Source organism: Carettochelys insculpta, chromosome 6 (genome assembly GCF_033958435.1).
Source record: "Carettochelys insculpta isolate YL-2023 chromosome 6, ASM3395843v1, whole genome shotgun sequence".
Lineage (NCBI taxonomy): Eukaryota > Metazoa > Chordata > Testudines > Carettochelyidae > Carettochelys > Carettochelys insculpta.
The window spans coordinates 57,562,666-57,583,036 of record NC_134142.1 but is presented as its reverse complement, the minus strand read 5'-3'; the positions used below and the strand labels follow the sequence as shown (position 1 = coordinate 57,583,036).

General features: G+C 43.1%; 1 protein-coding gene across 2 annotated transcripts in view; it reads left to right on the top strand.

The window, feature by feature from the left end:
* The window catches only part of FMN1 (formin 1), a 360,158-nt gene that overhangs the window by 88,550 nt on the left and 251,237 nt on the right, over nt 1–20,371 (top strand). For both annotated transcript variants that reach the window (XM_074996955.1, XM_074996956.1), the window contains exon 3: nt 11,097–11,214. In XM_074996955.1, the coding sequence (XP_074853056.1) occupies nt 11,097–11,214 (118 nt within the window). The remainder of the gene's footprint in view (nt 1–11,096; nt 11,215–20,371) is intronic.

The window sequence follows — 20,371 nt, the reverse complement described above, 5'->3', positions numbered from 1 at the left end:
AGAAGGTCCCCCTTACTCTGGGGCCCAGGGCTGGAGCCCCTAAAGCCCCTACTTAATCGGACCTTGCTGCTGTGGACAGAGGAGCATGCTTCTCCTCTGGCTGCAGCCAGGGGCTGCTGCTGCTGGGGGAAAGATATGCTTCACCAGGCCCATCAGGACCTGCAGGGAGTTGCTAGGGCCAGGGGAGAGCAGTGTTTATCTGGCCCCAGTGGGGAGCTGCAGTGGCTGGGGTGGGTTGTGCTCCTCCATTATGGTCCATGCCAGTTCCTCTCAACCGCCAACGGCTGCAGACAGAATCCACTCCAGCTCCAATGCCTGAGACAGATAAATTTGTTATAATGTAGTTACTAGTTTGTTTTTTTTTTCTCGTTTTCTAAGACTGTTAAAGTTGTTCTTGTATATAGTTTAAAAAAAAAAAAAGAGGAAAAGAAAGAGTAAGAAAAGGAAGCGGCCACCTCAGGCGGTCCATTATCTTAGAGACCATAAACTTTATCTGCTTTGTTAGCTGTTAATAGCTGTTAACTGCCTTACTTAACATTGAAAGGAGTTAAGCACCCTGAAAGAGATGTCTTCGCTGGGGTTTAAGAAATGTGAATCGTGCCGAGAGGCCATGCCTGCCTCCCATGGCCATAGTAAATGCATTCGCTGTCTGGGAGAGGCCCACGTTCCCCAGAAATGTCCTCACTGCTCTAAACTAACGACCAGAGCAAGGAAGGACAGGGAAATGAGATTAAAAATGATCTTGTTCGACAAGGCCTTCCAGCCTGAACCGTCAGAGACGTCTCAGAAGGAAGGGCCATGAGGGCCGCATAAGAGGAAGGCAACCTCCTTAATCTCCTCTATGCATAAGAAAAAGAAGGCATCCCCAACTCGATCCTTGCCAGTTGTACCTGTGGGCAGGACGAGCAAGGCACAGGGCCATGAACCACTGGCGGCTCAAAGCAGCGAGAAGGCTGCACAACATAGAGCAGTGCCCGGGGCTCAGACCAGTAAACGGTCGGCACCAAGGATCCTGCAGGCGCTGACATGGCAGGCACCAGAAGCTACGGCACCAAGTCTCATGACACCGAGAGCACCGGAACCAGAGTCCCCGGCACGGGACCCGACAGTGCCGGAGGCAGCTACTCTACATCATCGGGGCAAGCCCCAAGACAGCAAGTTTGATGGTCACGTCGAGGACTGCAATACCAAGACCATGCCTCACTGCCAATCACAGCATGTGTTCTACCACCAAGTCAAACTGTTTTATCCTCAATGGCAAAGCATCACGACAGACAAATGGGTGTTGGAAATTATAGCCAAAGGATGCACCATCCCTTTCCAATCCCTGCCACCACCAAAACCCCCTACCCAGTCCATCTCCTGGGACCCCTCTCACGAGATGAGGTTGATGCAAGAGGTAGACCACCTCATACTTATAGGGGCAGTGGAGAGAGTCCCGGACAAATTCCAAGGGAAAGGTTTCTACTCCCGATACTTTCTAACAGAGGAAAAAAACAGGAGGCTGGAGGCCAGTCCTGGACTTACAGGCTCTCAACCGGTATTTGCACGAACAGCCCTTCAAGATTACTACAGTCGCCTCCATAGTCACAGCACTGGATGATGGGGATTGGTTTGCAGCCCTCGACTTACAGGATGCGTATTTCCATCTAACAATCCATCCGGCACACAGGTGCTCTCTTCGCTTCAAAGTGGGCATGGAGCACTTCCAATACAGGGTCCTTCCATTCGGTCTTTCTTCAGTGCCCAGAGTCTTTACCAAAACACTGGCGGTAGTATCAGCTTACCTACACTGGCAGGGCGCGTTCATTTTTCCGTATCTGGATGACTGCCTTCTAAAAGGGGTCTCAAGGGCAGATGTCCTGCACATGATAGACATCACTGCACGGACCTTCCTCTCGCTGGGCCTAATCATCAATTTCCAGAAATCGACGATGGAGCCCACACAAAACATAGAGTTCACAGGGGCACGCCTAGCCTCTACTACGTCAAGAGTATATCTGCCCGATGCCCATTTTCATGCTATCAAAGCCTTGGTGCAGGTGTTGACGTACAGCCCCACAGTGCCAATCCTAACTTGCTTACAGCTCCTGGGGCACATGGCTGCCACCACGTTCATGGTGCAGACACGGCGATGCACAGAAACGTATTGGAACTCAGAGCAGTGTTCAGTGCATACAGGTGCTTCGGAAAATACCTGCGGGACAAAGTAGTCAGAGTCAATACCAACAACACCTACACAATGTTCTATATCAATAGCCTCCGACTACTTACCATAAAAGCAACTTTTCTTCTCGCAATTACATCAGCCTCCAGGGTGAGCGAACTCGCAGCAATAATGGCAACGCCACCCTATACGATCTTTTCAAAGGAGGTGGTGACTTTACGATTACACCCAACCTTCATTCCAAAGATTGCCTCAGAGTTCCGTATTAACGAAACAATAGTTTTACCTTCATTTTATCTGAAACTGCGTACTTCAAGTAAGGAAGCGTGGCTGCATTCACTTGATGTGAGGAGGGCATTGGCCTTTTACATAGACAAAACTAAGCCCTTCCGGAAAACAGACAGACTCCTGGTGTCTCTTGCACCCAGATCAAAAGGGGAAAGCCTATCCTCACAAAGAATTTCACACATCATATCCTGCATAAAACTGTGCTATGAGCTCCCTAAGAACCCTCTGCTAGCTCCGCCCAGGGCTCACTCCACAAAAGCAATGGCGACATCGACAGCCTTCTTCAAAGGAGTCGCATTAAAGGACATCTGCAGAGTGGCAACATGGTCATCCTACGACACCTTCGCCAAGCACTATGTGATGCACCAGGTGTTGGATGAGGATACGCGTCTATCGACAGCAGTCCTTTTGAGGGCAAGCTGCACGTAAATCTGGTACCCACCTCCATTTTTGGGGGCCACTGCTGGGTAGTCACCGAATGTGGAGCACCCACAGGGACCAATCGAAGAAGAAAGAGAAGTTACTCGTTTGTGTAGTAACGATGGTTCTTCGAGATGTGTCCCCGTGGGTGCTCCACTACCCACCCGTTCCTCCCCGCTTCGGAGTCCTGCTTGGGTCTTTCAGGAGTATCCGGGACGGTTGATTGAGGAGCTGGCATGGACCAGATCGCGCACGTGACTGAAAGCATGCGAAGAACCGATGCGCATTGGTGCATATGCGACCTGACAAGATACAGCTGGAAATCTCTGATCTGCGGCGACAGGGTAAGCCCGACACCTAATGTGGAGCACCCACGGGGACACATCTCGAACAACCATCATTACTACACAAGTGAGTAACTTCTCTTTATTAGAAGGAGGTTGTGGTACAATGATGTTTGAAAACTCCTGTACTGAACCAATACTTTCATACAGGAAAACCCAGTAACCCAGCCCAGATGCACAGTGACTAGCTCAATGCTCATATCACATAACCTATTCATAAAATTGTTTTAGATTAATCGGTATCTCTACATTACATAATATTTCCAGCAGATATGAAAGTGCTATTTAATATTCATACAGTGATAATAGTCTGGTACATTATGGGTGAGTAAGCTTTGTTTGACTAGGACAGCTTGAAATAATTTATGCACCAGGCTCCTGGCAAGGGATCCATTATACCAGTTATTTAAAAAGAAACCCGCAGTAATTGGTTTGAATTACTGTGTGTTCATTATATCTAGTATTGGAGGGGTAGCCATGTTAGTCTGGATCTGGAACAGCAATGAAGGGTTCTGTGGCACTTTATAGACTACCATCTGATGAGGTGAGTCTGTGCTCATGAAAGTTCATGCTCAAAACTTTTCTGTTAGTCTATAAGGTGCCACAGGACCCTTCGTTGCTGTGTGTTCATTGTGAGCTGACTGTATGTCAGATGACTAAAATAAATGGTAAGAGGAAAAGCATAAGCATGGCAGTAAGAACAGCAGAAAAATTGGAATTCAAGGCTAAATTAAGCATTGGGAAAACAAAACAAAACAAAAAGTGTCTGTTCTGGGTCTTGACATAAAGATAGGTGTAAATTTAAATACTGTTGGCTAGGGTCTGTGATTCATTAAGTTCTCTTCATGCTGACTTTGTGGCACACTGTGAATTTAAAATGCTCAGAGATTTTTCACTAGTGAATTCCTGTGAATTCATCAGAGCTGTGCTGGCAGAAGTGGTTCGTTAGCATGTCCTCTGGTCCTCTCCAGCAGGTGTGTGGGGAGGCTGTTGCAGAGCAAGGCCAGTTCTCTACCGGTGTGAGACTTCGTGCCCGCTGCTTAAGTTAAACTGCTTTTGCAGTCTTAATTTACACCAGGGTTGGGTGGCTGAAAATTGTGGAGCTTTTTAAAGACCTCCCTTTCCACTTTGCCCCCAAGAGTGGGGCACATTTTTTTAGCCATAGGATGCAAATTTGTGAGTATCAAAATGTTTAGGACAAAGTTGCCAAATTAGTCAATTGAAAAAGAGGAAAAACAAACAAAAACCCCAGAAGGTTTCACTTCAACAATTTTTTTGAAACAAAATGTGATTTCTTTTTAAATTCAAAGCACCTTTTAAATTTCATATTTCAGTATAATTTTATTGCTTTTACAAAAGTAAGAAACTCCCTCACTTCCGGCATTCCCAAACTAAATAGACTGCCTCATTTCAAACAGAAATGGTTTAATTTTACCTGAAGGAAAATTTAGACAAACAAACCAAGATTCAGTTTGACCACTGACTCCACCAACTGGAAGCACGCCCAGACTTCTGAAGAATCATAAAGTGGTAACAGCAACGACGGGTAATCATAAAGTGGTAACAGATGAGGTACTGGTTGGTAGAACGTATGGACGACAGTTTCATGATGAGGACACAAGCAAAGATAAGACACTTGGAATGTTTCCCCCCCAGCCTTTGGGTGTGTGTATGCATGCAAATATGTAATTCCAAAAGGTGTATATGCCTGAGATAAATTCTTAAAATTACAACTTGACTTTAGGGAGCCTTTGCTCTTTTAATAGAGGTCAGAAGTTGTTACCTATAGACAGTGTTTTGTCATTCCCACATTTTAGGGCAGGGGTGAGAAACTTTTTACATAATTTTAAACCTGCAATTAGCTGGGCCTCTCCAACTGGTCTTATATAACCCAAACTGATAGAAGTGTTGGTGATGTTCATATGAAAACAAACCCTTTCAGAATGTGTAAAGAAATAAGTATGTAGAATGAAAAAAAATATTAATCAGTGTGTAAATGGGAATACAAATACATAAAAACTATATAATGTAGTTCAACATTTTTAATGAGATGGATGAACCTGCGACCCAGCAGCTGATGAGCTGCGCACCTCGTACCAAATTTCATGCCTCCTCTCCCCCACTTTGTGCATCCCCACTCTAGGGGAATCTACCATTACCCATCTTTAGGACTCAGGCATAACTTTCTTAATATAGGCACCCACTCTCACCCTTCTGTGTGCTGAGGTATAACTCTGTCAATATAGGCACCTACCCTCTCTCTTCTGTGGGTTCCAGCATAATCTTATTTTTTGTGGGTTTGTGGGGTCTTTTACTAGTGAAAAAGCCTTACACATTAGGACAGGGCCTCCTTATCTACAGCCTGGTATTACACTATTTTAATGCAATTTAGATGGGACATGAATATGTGACTCCCTGCTTTGCAGCTAATGGCTACTGTTCTTTCAGTCCAGCTGGAGACGAAGCCTTAGGCTTTAGGCCTTCCAATATGGCTATGGAAAAAGGCCGTATCCTTACAAAAGGTTATAAACTTTTGTTTTATATCTTATGAACTTTTTTTGTGATTTTTACATTGCCAAAAAACTTCTGCTAATTATTTTCATGCTTTCCTAATTTTTTGAAATATTTAGGCATAAAGTTAAATATAATAAATTGATGGTGCACTTTCTCAGCGTACAAGACACAGAAGTGGCTGTTTCATTAATCAGTCTTGTAGTTATATTTTTTCTAAACTTTGACATACCAGTGGTATATTATCCACATATGGCTTTTTCTTCACACATAGCTAAAATCACAGAAATGAATAGTAGAAATGAACCTCATGATTGCTTGCTGTAATCTTCGTGCTTAGGTGATTATGGACCACTGTATCTGGAACACAAGCAGAACAGTAACCCTCTGTGTCACCTCTAATAGGTGAATCTGATCTCGCATTTTAGAAGTCTGTTAATGGAGCAGGAAGAAGTAGACAAGGAAATTGGGAGTTCTTGTGTATTTGCAGCTTCTGCAGTTTCTTAAATTGAAAAAGGAATAAAAATGAGCCTGGCACATCTTAATGGGAGAGAACTTATGCAGACTGTTTGTATGAGCCTTATTTATAAACTGACAAATAAAAATGTTTCCCTTGGAAATGATAAGCTTTACGCATTTGTAGCTTTCATTCCCAAAAGTGAAATTACCTTACATATATTGTTTTATGTAGGCAATATACAGGAAATTATTGAATTTAAATTTCTGTGCAGAAAGTAATGTACTTTTGATATAATAAAAAGTAACACATCTCCTGTTCTCTAAACAGTTAATTGCTCACATCTGAGCTTTGACTGTTTACCCTGCCTACCAGTACAGCTTTCTGTCATAGGGTGTGGTGAATGTTCGATAAGTACCTGTTTATAATTCACAGAAGTAGCTGGGGAGAGTTAAAACAGTAGTAATATGAAACCAGCCTTGGTGTGTTTTGCTTTTTGTTTTTTTTAAACTGGCCCTGGAGGCTGAAATGTGCATGCCAGATGAAACCTGCAGTAAGGCAGAAGAGAGCCTGGTGATTTTTTTTTTATTCCGTTTCAAGGGCGTTTAGTCTGTTTACTGTGGCCAGTTCAGAATTCAGAATACTCCGGAAGATCAAAGAAGGTTATTCTTATTTGGTAGAGATATTTTGAAGTATTGCTTTGTCTGGATTTTTAACTTTCCAGAGTTTTTGCATTGCTGGATTTGCTAATATCACCGAGACAAAGTGGAAAAGGTTACATGAAAGAAGCTTTCAGAAGTTGTTGGCTGGCAGACGTTCACAACTCTTGCGCTGGCATAAGGAAGTAGGAAACTGTAAATGCCAGTCTTTCTGTGGAACAGGCTTTCATTTGTACAGTTGCTCTTCACTTCTAGCAAGTAGGAAGTTGTGTGTAGCCAGTAGGATTTCAGAAATTGGGGCAGTGATCATTGCTGGTGTTTTCAGTTGAGATTACAGTGCTGGCAGATTTTCCTGGACAAAAAGCCTTTTGTATAAATGAAGACGTAATGAAGCTGCTTAGAACTTTCAACACTGTATGTCAAGATGCAGAGCCACCTTGCTTTTCTTGAACTGCTTGGAGTTGTAAAATTTGACAGATGTTTTCAGTCCGTACTGCAGCACTGAAAACAAGAAAGAAGGGGAATGCGTGACCTGCCGGAGATAGTTTCCCAAATGCTACAGAAAGAGAAGAGGTCCCATTGCATTTTCTAATGTAAGTTAATAGACTGAGTGGATATAATAAACAATTGTGTAGAACTTTACTACTACTACTACTACTACTACTAACAGAAGTAAAAGCTACATTGTGCTTTGTTCAACATGGAAGAAAATAACACTTCACCTGGCAGCAGTGAGCTTTCAGATCTACAACAGGCTATGGAAGCTGAACGCAGCCAGCCTTTCTTCACTGCTTTTTCTGCAAAAGCATTTTTTGGATTTACTACTAAATTGAAATCAGAAACTCTGAAAGAACAAACAGTGCTTAAGGCATTTAGAACTTTTGATGCTGATACAAATACCCAGACTGACAACCAAGACATGAGTGATAATGATGGTGGTGGTGATCTGGAAATATATCATGTCCTTCCCAAAATACAGCAGGCTGACCCGGAGGCCGGCGGCCAGGCTGACCCAAATATGGAAATAGTTAAACAAAATGAACCATCTGTTCATTTTTTAGAGTCTGTGCAGCTTTCTTTCTCTGAATGTGACAGAGATGCCACTTTCATACAAGGAACTTTGGGTTATATAACAAATGATACAGAGTCAGACAGTGAGAGTACGGACGTAAACAGTGATGGAGATGAAACAAGCAAATCTGTGTTAAATAATATGGCTTCGTCTGCTGAGTGTTTAGAGAATGAAAACCAGGATAAAGAAGAATTGGAATCAGAAGGGTCCTGTGAAAATAATGACTGTGTGGAGAGAGATGTAAGTGAGTCAACCTCACCAGTTTCACAGCAGCTTCCAAAGGAGCTAAAAGGTGATCTGGAATGTAACTCAGAAGAGAAAATGTTAACAGGCAAACTCTGCATTGGCCCTCCTTCTCTAGGGGAGGATTCCCAAGAGCCTAAGCCTGAAGAACAAGGATCTTCAGCAAAGGGCTGTAATCACACATCTTTCCCCAGATCACCTGGGAGTGAAAAGAATTTTCAGCTACCTGTATTCTTTAGTGGATTGCGTGTGCGAAAAAAAGGTCTAACTGCAGAGAGTGGTGAGAGTGTCACAGAAATTAAACAGAAAGACAGTGATTTGGCTCTGCTTAAATTAAAACAGCCCGTTAAGAAAGCTATTGTTCCATCAGACCTGTTCACTAAAAAGAAACCAGTTGAGCTTAAAACAAGCCCTACTTTCCTGGAACAGCTCTCTCAGTTGTTAAGCATTGAGGTCCCTAGAAAAGAAGATAAAGCTGAAGATTTGGGTGAGATCAGCGAGACTAAGACTAGTCATGAAGAGCAGAAGAGTGAAGTCACTGACCAAAGAGAGCCCATGTCCCCAGCTGAAGAAACAAAACCCAGCCCAGCTGAGTCAGCATTGGATGCGTTCAAAGCTTTGTTTACACGTCCTCCCAAAAAGGAGATGACTGCTGATGCTTCAGAGCTTGAAGCCATAAAACATAAAATGAGAAATGAGAAAGAGTCCCTGAGAGCAATATTTGAAAGATCAAAATCAAAGTCTGGGAATGGAGCATCTGAGCAGAAATCTGTAGGTTTGAATTACTTTCACATTTTAGGCTCTGGAGGTAAACGAATATAAAATGTCTGTTAGTAAAATGATTGGTGTGAGCTAAAGCAAGGTGAAATTTCCAGGCATGGCTTTTGATTGTGTGAGCTTTAAGTTTTAGCTTCCCAGCTAGTGAGACCTTTACTCTTTTCATGAGCACTGGACACCTGCAGTTCTGAATGAGTCAGGAAGAGCTACAGATGATGAGCACCTTTTGTAAACAAGGCTAAAGATATCTCAGGCTGGGAATCCAGAAAATGTGGGTGTTTCATTTACAGTCACATTTTTAAAATTAATTGCTTTCCTTTCACTGAATATGGGTGCTGTCTGAATCAAAGTTAAATTACCACTATTATTTAAACATTTTTAAATTTCCCAAGAGTGACTGAAATATTGCATTTCATATTCTACACCTGGCCTGCAAGAAAATCGAGAGTTATCAGAAGTCAGTGTCAGTCTCAGCTCTACCCTATCTTTATTTTTAGTGTCTTTCTTTCTAAAAGAAGTTTTTGTTTTATTTTTAAAATCCTGTTGGAAAGAATTGTATGACAGATGATGCAATAGACAATAAGTTGCATACAGTTTTCTGGGTGACTTGCCCTAGAGAGGGGTGTTATAGGCATCCTCTCTGTCAGTTGTCTGTACTTCTAAAGCCTGATCTTACAAACACCTTCACAAGGACTTCAGTGTACAGAAGTCCCAGTGAAATCAGTGGGATTATTTATCTGTTTAAACACATTCCTGTAGTCAGTATGATGTTTTGGATATGTGTATTTTAAAGGGGGAAACTCCCACAGCAATAGCCTGAATATAAATTCATAGTAAGGACCTGAACTTAAAATGCAAATAAGTAAAAAGCCTCTTTGAACTAAATGAGCAGAAAAGAGAGACACCCTTCAGGAATTACCAGTATGTACAGATGTAATTAATTTGTAAAGCTGTTATCATTGACTACAATAGGATTGCTTTAAAGACTAGCAAAATGGTTTATTAGGTGAGCTTTCGTGGGACAGACCCACTTCTTCAGACTGGGTCTGTCCCATGAAAGCTCACCTAATAAACCATTTTGCTAGTCTTTAAAGTGCTACTTGACTGCTTTTTGTTGTGATAGTGTATAGACTAGCACGGCTTCCTCTTTGTTACTAATAGGATTGCTTGTGTGGGATTGGGTCCATAAATCTGAAGCTGGTTTACCCTAGAGTTTGCCTTCCTGAGTTTGTGATTCCATTCTCAAATGTGTGGTGGGTTTTTTTATTTTGTTTTGTTTTTAAAAGTATTCTAAGAATTTCTCCTGTGTAGTCTGAGAAACTTGTTGACAGTTTACAGTCCATTTCCTGTGGTGAGGAAAATATAGATACTGGCAGGGTATTAGTTATGTATTTGTGGTAGACACACCAGTGAGTACTACTACAATTCACAGCAAAACCACATTTACCTCTTACAACTTCAGATATAGGTACTGCATAAATATTAATGTTCCTGACACAGTGATAGTCTCCTCAATTCACAACAGGACAGGCAGCTTCTCAGAGCCACTTTGTTAAATTTAAATAATGCCTTATGTAGCGTGCTACATGCCTCCTTCCCACTTCTTCCCAGCCTCTACTTCCAAAGCAGTTTCTCTTACACCTCTTTCTTCATCCTCACTGACTCAATTTCATTTTAATGGATAGGAATCAAACAACTAATCATCCTAGTTCTATTTTTATAATGCAAATGAGCTCCAGTCATGGATGACCATTGGTCTAACTACATAAGTTTAATAGTAACTTAGAGGTAGCCTTGTTAGTCTGTAGTCCAACAAAACAAAGCAGCAGAAATGTAGCACTTTAAAGACTAACAAAATGATTTATTTGGTGATGAGCTCTCATGGGACAGACCCACTTCACTGGATCAATTTCATTTCCAATACAGACTGACAGTTATCAGTACAGAGGACCAAAAAAAATTGCAATAAAAATTGACAAATCAAATAGGATTGAAGAAAGGGGTAAGGGGTAGGCGGACGTTAATTGTCTTGTCCACTGAATAAATCATTTTGTTAGTCCTTAAATTGCTACAGAAGTTTAGTTAAACACCAGCATTTGCTATTTTTAGAATGGATTACCATTGCAACATTTCAGTTTCTTTTTCATATTTTTAATAGCCTGACCTGAATGCCTCCGAGCAAGATGACAAAACTCCAGGGAAACTCCAGGCTGTCTGGCCACCACCTGAAATCAATGCTGGAAAAGAAAAGGCAGGGTTGAAATACACTGAAGCAGGTAAAACACAAGGGTGACAGACTTGCAAAAATGGATCTTTATAATGTTTCATGTGTTCGGTTTATGACATATAAAAATATAGTGATTATTTTCCTCATCTTAAAAGCTGACAGCATAAAATGTTTTCTCAGTGTGGCATTAGTTACCATGACCTGACAGGTACGTAATTTGAAATGATCTGTGGGTTTAGATGCTATCTAAAGAAAATATAACCTTCTGAGGCTTCCTTGAGGGAAGCGGGAAATTATTTTATTTGTTTTGTACATTAGGCCAAACATCTCTGGCACAACTCTATTTAAATAGGTGGAGGGATGAAGATAGTATAATGTTGCGGAATTACTAAAGATTATCTTATCTTTTGGGGGAGGTTAGAATAGATTTTTGCATTGACTCTATTAGATTCTAATCTAATTTGCTGATTCTCTTATACACCATCACACGTTTACGTTCAGAGTAGAAGTAAGAATGTTAACGTGTTCAGTTTTGTTATCTCCTTTGCATAGGAACAAAGGAATAGCTGTATCCACTTGGATAACTGTTCCGTGTAGTTCAGTATTCTGTATATATCAGAACCCAGTACCAGAGGCTTCAGCAGAAGATATGAAACCTCATGCTAGACATTTCCGAAACAGCAACAGAGAGGGAGCTGTGCTAGTCTATATACTATCAAAACAAAAAAGCAGTCAAATAGCCCTTTAAAGACTAACAATTTATTAGATGAGCTTTCGTGGGACAGACCCATTTCCGAAATAGTTTGCCTCTAGACAGCTATTTCAGCCTCGCCCATATCACACTATTTCGACGTTGAAATCGACGTTAGGCAGTGAGATGTTGAAACTGCTCTTCCTGTCCAAAGATGGGAATAGTGCCCTACTTTGATGTTCAACATCGAAGCAGGGTGTATGTAGACAATCCGCGTCCAGCTACGTTGAAATAGTGTGGTCCTCCATGGCGGCCATCAGCTGAGGGGTTGAGAGACACTCTGTCCAGCCCTTCCGGGGCTCTATGGTCACAGTGTGCAGCAGCCCTTAGTCCAGGGCTTCTGGTTGCTGCTTCTGCTGCTGCTGCAGCTGGGGGCCCATGCTGCATGCATGGGGTCTGCAACCGGTCGTCGGCTCTGCAGACCTCGTGTTGCGCAGGCTGAGGGTGTCTGGGAGGGGCCCTTTAGGGGAGCGGCTTGCTGATGCCCCAGAAGGGCTAGTCCGCCCTGTGACCCTGTCCACAGGCTTTCCTAGCCCCCTTATTCTGATCAGGGCTGCTTTTGTGTGTAGACGCTCCGCTGAGGGGCCCATTTCGATGTAGCTCTTTCCTACGGTACCAGCCCTGGAGGATGTGTGGACGCTAAGCATCGAAATAACTTATTTCGATTTCGCTACGTCAGAATAAGCTATTGCGATGTCACGTCCCAGCGTAGACATAGCTGTCTACGTAGACGTCTACACTAGCCCAAATGGCCAATCTGCTGATAGGAATAAGGGGATTTCGAAATTGCCGGGGTCCTTTCGAAAAGGAGGCCTGTTTGGACAAGCCGTGCGGTGGAAGGCCACGGCAATTTTGAAGTGCCGCGGCCGCCCACATGCTAATGAGGCGCTGAATATGTATTTCAGTGCTTCATTAGTAAGCATGGCCATTTCAAAGTTTTGGGCTAGTGTAGACACAGCCCTACTGTGGCATTTTTCTTAAGTACAGTAAAAGCCAAGTTATCTGGAATTTGGATAACTGGCAAGATCAATTAACTGGCACCTGCTCTGTCAGAGTGGGGCTGGTTGCTGTGGGACCGGGCCAGCCGGCTGCCCAGCCATGGCCTGTGGCCCCAGGGCCAACTGTCCAACTTGTGCCAGCAGCAGCAGGACAGTAGCCATCTGCCTGACCAAGGCCTTGGAACTGCCTCTCCAACTGACTCCAACTGCAGCAGGGTGGCCAGGAGCCAGTTGTCTGGCCAGAACCACAGGGTGGGCTGTCTGTCTGGTTTGCTGGGGCTGTGGAGCCAGATGTCTGGCCATGGCTGTAGGGCCAACTGTCCACCAGTGGTCACAGGATCAGGGCCAGCTGCCTGGCCAGGCCGAGGGCAGCAGTCTGGCTGGCGGCAGTGACAGCAGAGCTGCTGGAGTGGGGCCAGTGGCCTTAATCCAATATCCGGCACATTTGATTATCCGGCACCCCCAGTTCCCCAGAGGTACAAGATAATACAGCTTGTACTATATCTAAATGAAAGGCAATGGGATTTGTGCTCCTAATTCACCCAAGTATCAGAGAGGTAGCCCTGTTAGTCTGTACCTTCAAGAAAAACAAGAAGTCCTTGTGGCACCTTATAGACTAACAGATATTTTGGAGCTTAAGCTTTCGTGGGCAGAGACCCACTTCATCAGACGCATGAGTGGGGGGGTGGTTTCAGAGCAGTATTTAAAGAGTGGGGTCCCAGTAAAAGGGAGGGCCAGAGCTGACAAGGTCTATTCAGTCAGGGTGGAAAAAGCCCATTATCAGTAGTATGTATGAAAAGAGGAAAAAACAAGTCAGATAAGACAGGGGATATGGCCTATTGTCACTCTCATGTGGAGATGTTAACACCTAGGGCAGAGAAGCTCCTTTTGTAAGGTGCAAGCCACTCCCAGTCTCTGTTTAATCCTTGGTTAATGGAGTCAAATTTGCAAATAAATTGCAGCTCAGAGATTTCTCTCTCCATTTGATTTTTGAAATTTCTTTGTTTTAGGACTGCTACTTTAAGTCTGTTACTGAGTGTCCAGGGAGATTGAAGTGCTCTCCCACAGGTTTCTGTACACTACCGTTACTGATATCTGATTTATGTCCCTTTTAGTCTTTTACACAGAGACTGTGCAGTTTGGCCAATGTAAATTGCAGTGGGGCATTGTTGGCACATGATGGCATATATATTCATAAATGTGCAGGTATAGGAGCCCCTGATGGCACGGTTGATGTTAGGTCCTGTGGTGATATCACTGGTGTTGATATGAGAGCAGAGTTGGCAGTGAGGACTGTTGCAGGGGCTGGTTCCAGGCCTAGAGTCACTGGTTTGTGATTTGTAGTGGCTGGTGAGGATTTGTTTAAGGTTGGCAGGCTGTCTGTAAGCAAGGACAGGCCTGCCTCCCAAGGTCTTTGAGAGTGAAAGATCATTGTTCAGGGTGGGTTGCAGATCACTGATGTGCTGGAGAGGCCTTAGGTGGGGGCTGTATGTGATGGTCAGTGGTGTTCTCTTGTTTTCCTTGCAAGGACTGTTTTGTACCCAGGTGGCTTCTGGGTACCCATCTGGCTCTATCAATCTGTTTCCTCACTTCCTAAGGTGGGTATTGTAGTTTGAGGAAAGCTTGGTAAAGGTCTTGTAGATGTTTGTCTCTGATGGATCAGAGCAAATACGGTTGTACCTTAGTGCCACTGTCATCTGTATATGTAATAACGTCTTCAGTGGAGACCTGCTTGCATATGTACAGCCCATACCCAAGTCTTCACTGATCTCCAGTTTACTTTCAAATGCAATTTAAGGGGATACTGTTCATTTTTAAGCTAGGAGTAGTGTGGGACTCTTGTTGTTTGAAAGAAAGTTTCTTAGCAGATAAATCATCCTAATAGCTATAATCAGATGGAAAGCTCTTACTTTCAGTACCAAAGTTTAAATGCTCTCTCTCAGATACTGGTTTTCCTCTCTTTTTTGGGGGGGACCTTGTTCATTTTAGTCAGTCACAACTCAAGTCTATCGCAATTTTAAATTCATTTATTTTATTTAGCATTTGATGAGTAGTTTGTTTCACATTTGTTCTGAATTGTAGTCTCTGTGAAAAAAGCACCAGCTACCACAGGAACAGAAAGTGATTTAGAAATATTTGTGCTATATTTGATTTTTAGTTATTTAGGTTATGATTTGTTTCAGTTCAAAAACAAAACAGTATGACCCTGACCACATTTACTGTACTTGAGCTGGCTACCTTTAGAATCCATCTCAAAGAATAAATCTCCAAGTCCATACTGTACCTGTTCCTTCTGCTGCCCAGTAGCCTTGTTTATGCCAATTCATGTAAATCCTCTTCCTCAGCCTAACAATTTGAGTGAGTAACATAGTCTTGGTGAACTGCTGCACATGGGCAGAGGGAATAAGAGGCAATGCTTTCCCAAACTGCTTGGCTGGGTCTGCCCACACTTTGCCCTGGTCCCCTTTCAGCATGCTCCTCTGGTCTTTTGGGATTGCCTGGGCATCATCCACACTGAGGCTTGGGATGTGCTGCCACTCTGCCCAGTGCCAGAGAAGGCTGGGGCTGTGTGCCCTATCAGGGCTGGGGAAGGCTGGATCTGTACCACCCTCCAGGTGCTTGGGCAGGCTGGGGGTATGCACCTCCCACTGGGGGGAGGTGGCCTGCTCCCATAGTGGGGAAGGGGACTTGACTCCTCTGGGGCCCTGGGTGGGAAGGGAACTGCCTCGGACAGCAGGGATGGGGTTGGGGGCTTGCCACCCCCAGCCCTAGGTTCACCCACTACCCATGCTCTCGTAAGGTTTTGAGTAATCATTAGAGATTAGTGACTTAAGTCATCTTGAACATTTTATTTCTGTTAAAAAAAATTGTGTAGCTTCTGTGCTGACAAGTAATCCATAAAGCACAGCCACTAAGGTTTATTTATCTCCATGTTTGTTCTTTCTTACGTATAAGGGAAAGGCACTCTGTTCCCGCAGTGGCTGAGTTGTAACAGGAAGGTGCAAAACTGCCTCTAGGGCAGGGCACTACACTCCCATGGGAGTGGAGGTTGGAGTTTATAGCCTCACTCTCTCTAGAAGCTGGGGGAAGAATGAATCCCAACTCCAGGATGGGAAGGGAAGCTGCTAGCAATTTGTATCTGGGGAAAAGGGAAATGGCTGGGCTGTATTCTCTCTCTTACATTTTTGTCTAGCTGTTACCCCTGCTCTTCTCCTTGGCTTGTGCTCCATGGTGACTGCAGGAATTTGACGCTTCTTCTTCGAGTGTCCCCGTAGGTGCTCCACCTTAGGTGTCAGGCTCGCCCTGGCGCCGCAGATTGGAGATCTTGATACCTCTTTTTGCCAGATCGCGCATGAGCAACTAGAGGCAGAGAAATCCTAGTGTTTGCATACAGCCTGGTTTGAGGTGTAAGAATTAATCTGAGGTGGAAAGAGACATAACAGGAGACCTATGGGTGGTACTTGGTAGCGCTGCTAAAATTACAACTCTCAGTCAGCTTGTGGATCTCATTTCTATGGGTTGTTGAGATGGCCAAAAGTATTAACTGGATTTTAAAAAAAATTATTAGATCAGTTCTTGGAGGATAGGTCTATCAGTGGCTATTCATCAAGAATGGTCAGGGATGCCTCCCCTGTGCTACAAGTATCCCTCAACTTCTGGCTGCCAAAAGCAGTTAGTGTTGTCTACTGTTCGAGAAAGGTTACTGGGCTAGGTGGAACATTGGTCTGGCCCTGTCTGGCATTGCTTATGTTATCACAAAATAAAGTCATGGGTAAAATACTTTTTACTGTTGATTTACTCTGAAATTATCTCAAAGCCAATACGTTTTCCTTCTGCAACCCAATAGCCTTAAGTATGCCAGTTCATGTAAATATGTTATATTGAGGTTTTTGGTCTGTCTTTTAAATTCCCTCTGTGCATCCTGACTGTCTAACTGCAATGATTAGAGTCCGCAACGCTGCTAAACTGGTGGTGTGGAGTTTCCAAAGCCTCCTCAAATATCAAAATTCTTATTAATTAACTGGGGCTGCACATCTACCCATCTGCAGTTCCTGAGATTCTTCATTCCTGTCTTCCAGCCAGGCACACAGCTCTCAGCATTCTTCACTCTCTCACTGTTCCCAGACCTGATGTGGTAGGGATGGCGAGGGTTTGGGTGAGGGGGAAGGAGCTGGAGGCACTTGGATCTTTTCACTCCCTTTTGCCTTTAGTTTAGCCTAACAATGGTGTCAGTTCCCTCCTTTCCCTGTCTACTACAAAAAAAGGCCTCTCTGTTCCTGAAGGGAGGGGTGGAGAGCTTAAGCTGCTTTCTGCAGCAGCCCTGACTGTGCTCTCTTCCTCATAAGGCAAGTAAGTAGGAAGGGCAGACAATTAAAAGGAGTTTTCCTTCAGGTAAGCCTGAAATTTTGTGATAGGCATGGGGCTTCTCCCATCATAGCTACACCGGAGGCATGAGGCTTCTCCCATTATAGCTACAGCGGCTGCTGCCCTGGCCAAAATCGTGTGATTCCCAAAGAAATAAATATGAAGCCTGGCAATACTTCAGTCTGCATTGCCAGGCACTAAGTTAGAGTCTCCCTTGCTAAAAAGTGCCTTATAAAAATAAACAGGAAACCAGAAAGACCTCTGTTAAAATCTTCTTAAAAGGCTTTTTTAAAAAATCAACACTCTTCTTATTGGGTTCTCTATTAGAAACTCTCCTTTTCAAAATATGTTAGTGTAAAAAAAAATTAAACTAAATATCTCTCAATATGTTACAGCATTTGAAGCTGGGAAGGATACAAGGAGTGTTTTCCTTCATAGATAAATGAGTATTGTTTGCATATGCTAGTTGATCTAAGAAGTGAAAGAGCTTTCCGTGCCTAACACTCATGTATTTGAAGAATTGTCACCACCAAGACGCATAAGGGAAGAAACTGCAGGTCCTGGTGATCCCTATTAAAAATGCTTATTCAGTAAACAGTGGGCCTGGCAGTGACTTGAAACTGGAACAAGTTATCCTATTGCTTAAAGTGGGGAGAGAGAGTAATAAGGAAAAATGAGGAAAAAAAGGACTTATTTGGCATTCATATTGGAGATAACTTTAAAATGGATCAGACTGAAATAACAATCATTTAGCATTAATAACTATTCTTAACATTTTTAGTTCTGTTGCTAATTTTTTTAAACTTGGTTCTACTTCTTCAATCTGTCTTTCTATCATACTTGATCCTGCAGTGAAGTCTTGCTGTCTCTATGGCACCACAGTTTCTATGACAACAGACTGGTGCTATAAACAGATCTTTTTATTTCTTTGTAGCAAAGAGAAAGCCGGCTCTGAAGGAGAGAGCTCTTACTGAAACACAGGTGTTTTAAATGATAGCAAAGGAAATGCCAAATAATGCCAGATGCTTTCTTCGCAGTTTACAAAGTATAACAATCTCCTTTGGCTGTGCTGTGGACTGCCACTAAGGGATCCATCCTTGAACACATTTTAAACCAAATCAGAGGCTTGTGTGCTAGATTGTAGTGATCTGAGCATACAAGAGACACAAACTCACAAGCTCAAATCACAGCTTTTACACATGCTTCCTTCCTGGGCAAATTACTTTTCCTGCGTACCTCATTCTTCATCTGTAAAATTGAAGTAGTGCTTAAATAACTTCATAATGATGTAGTTAAAGTAGTCTGTAAAGGAAAATATTTGTAAGTGAAAGAATTACTATTTATCATTTTCTCTACATGAATAGGGAATAACACTATAAAGGTGGCATATCTCTCTGAACTTATATTTGCCAGCTAGATAACGACAGTCAGATTCATTAGGCTCTCTTTGGGTAAAAAGGGAGGAAGTGAGTGCTCCACTTGAAGATGGAGCCTATTCTTTTTAACAGCTGGTTGTGTGCTCAAATGTAAAGAAATTTGTTTCACTTTGTTCTTCCTTGCCAGCACTTGATATTCTCAGAGGTTTCATGAGGACATTTATTTTTTTTCAAGCCACAAAACTTCACTACTTTTACTGTCATTCTTGCTAGCTGTTTAGAGTTGAAATGGTGTAATTGGACCCTCAAGCGGAAATGTTACCATGAAGAAAGTGATCGTATTTTACATATGTTTCCCACCTTCTGCGCAGTTTGAGTAATTTTCACGGCAAAGATCTGGCTTAATTAATTTCAGGCAGACCCACAAAGCATTCTGTGTTTTAATGAAATCCTGATTCCCACTGTACCCCTTCAAAGCTTTACATAATTTTGTTTTATTTTCCCTTGTCAAGCTTTATACAGTCATCAGTAATACTACTACTGTTATTTAAGTTTAATGTTACTTGTATTGCGGAAGAGCCAAAGAACCTCGGTCATAGCCCACGTCCCCTGGCAGAGTATCTGATTTGGATCTTCAACTGCTTTATTTCAAAATCTGTGTGATGATGTTTTCTGGTATAAATGTTACATATGCTTTATTATTGATTTGGTAATAGACTACTTACTATAGGTTTGCATTGTCCTTAGCACATAAGGGATTTCATGGAAGAAACCATATTTTACTGCTGAGCTCATAGCTGGTGATAGACTCTGGGCAATGTGGGGGTTGCTTGCCCCAGACCCCTCAGGGGAGAGAGGGCCTTGAGAAGAAAGGGTTGGGTTAGGTTCAGTCAGCCCTCAGTGCCATCTGGACTGCACAGGGCTCCGGTGGCAATTTAAAAGGCTTGGGCCTGCAGCCTCTGCTGGTGTGGCAGTAGCAGCAGCAGTGACCTGAAGTCCCGGGCTCTTTTAAATCTCTTGGCAATCTCTGGGCCCCCCCCTTTGCCCTCTTCTCATGCCCCTCCTCCCTCAGCAGCCCTGGCTGTGATGCAAAAATAGAATTTAGGAAGCCTGTTCTTTGGAATGTCAGTTGTGACTTGTTCTGCGCATTGGTTTTGGTTCAAGCTGATTCAGGCTGGAGATTTTTTGGGGGGGTCTTGTCTCAGTAATGTTAATAAATGTTTAGGATGCGTTTAAGTATTATTTTCTACAAAAGGTTATTGGAAACTATCACAAAGAAATTTTGCCACGTGACGGGTTACTCCTTTGGGAAACATGATGCAGAAAAGGAAATGTCCTAGTAAAAACAGTTGTTGTTCCATTATTCTTGGCAAGATCTAACTTACTCAGGGCAGGTCTATATTAGAAATGCTGCACTGGTGCATTTGGGCTGCTGAAGCGAGTCTGGTGAAGGTGCTTTATGCTGGTGGGAGAGTGACTTCCCATTAGCTTCCAGCTCTCATGTAGGTGGAGTAGTTGTACCACGGGTGGGAGAGCATCTCCCTGCTGAAAAAGCACCAGCATGCACAGTGCTTAGGTCACTGCAGCTTGCATTTTTGGAGATGGGGGTGGGGGATGACTTTTTTCCAACCCCAGAGCAATGTAAGTTAGATCAGCACAAGTGATAGTGTAGATCTGTCCTCAGAGTTACTTGAATTCATCTGTTGGAGGGGTAGC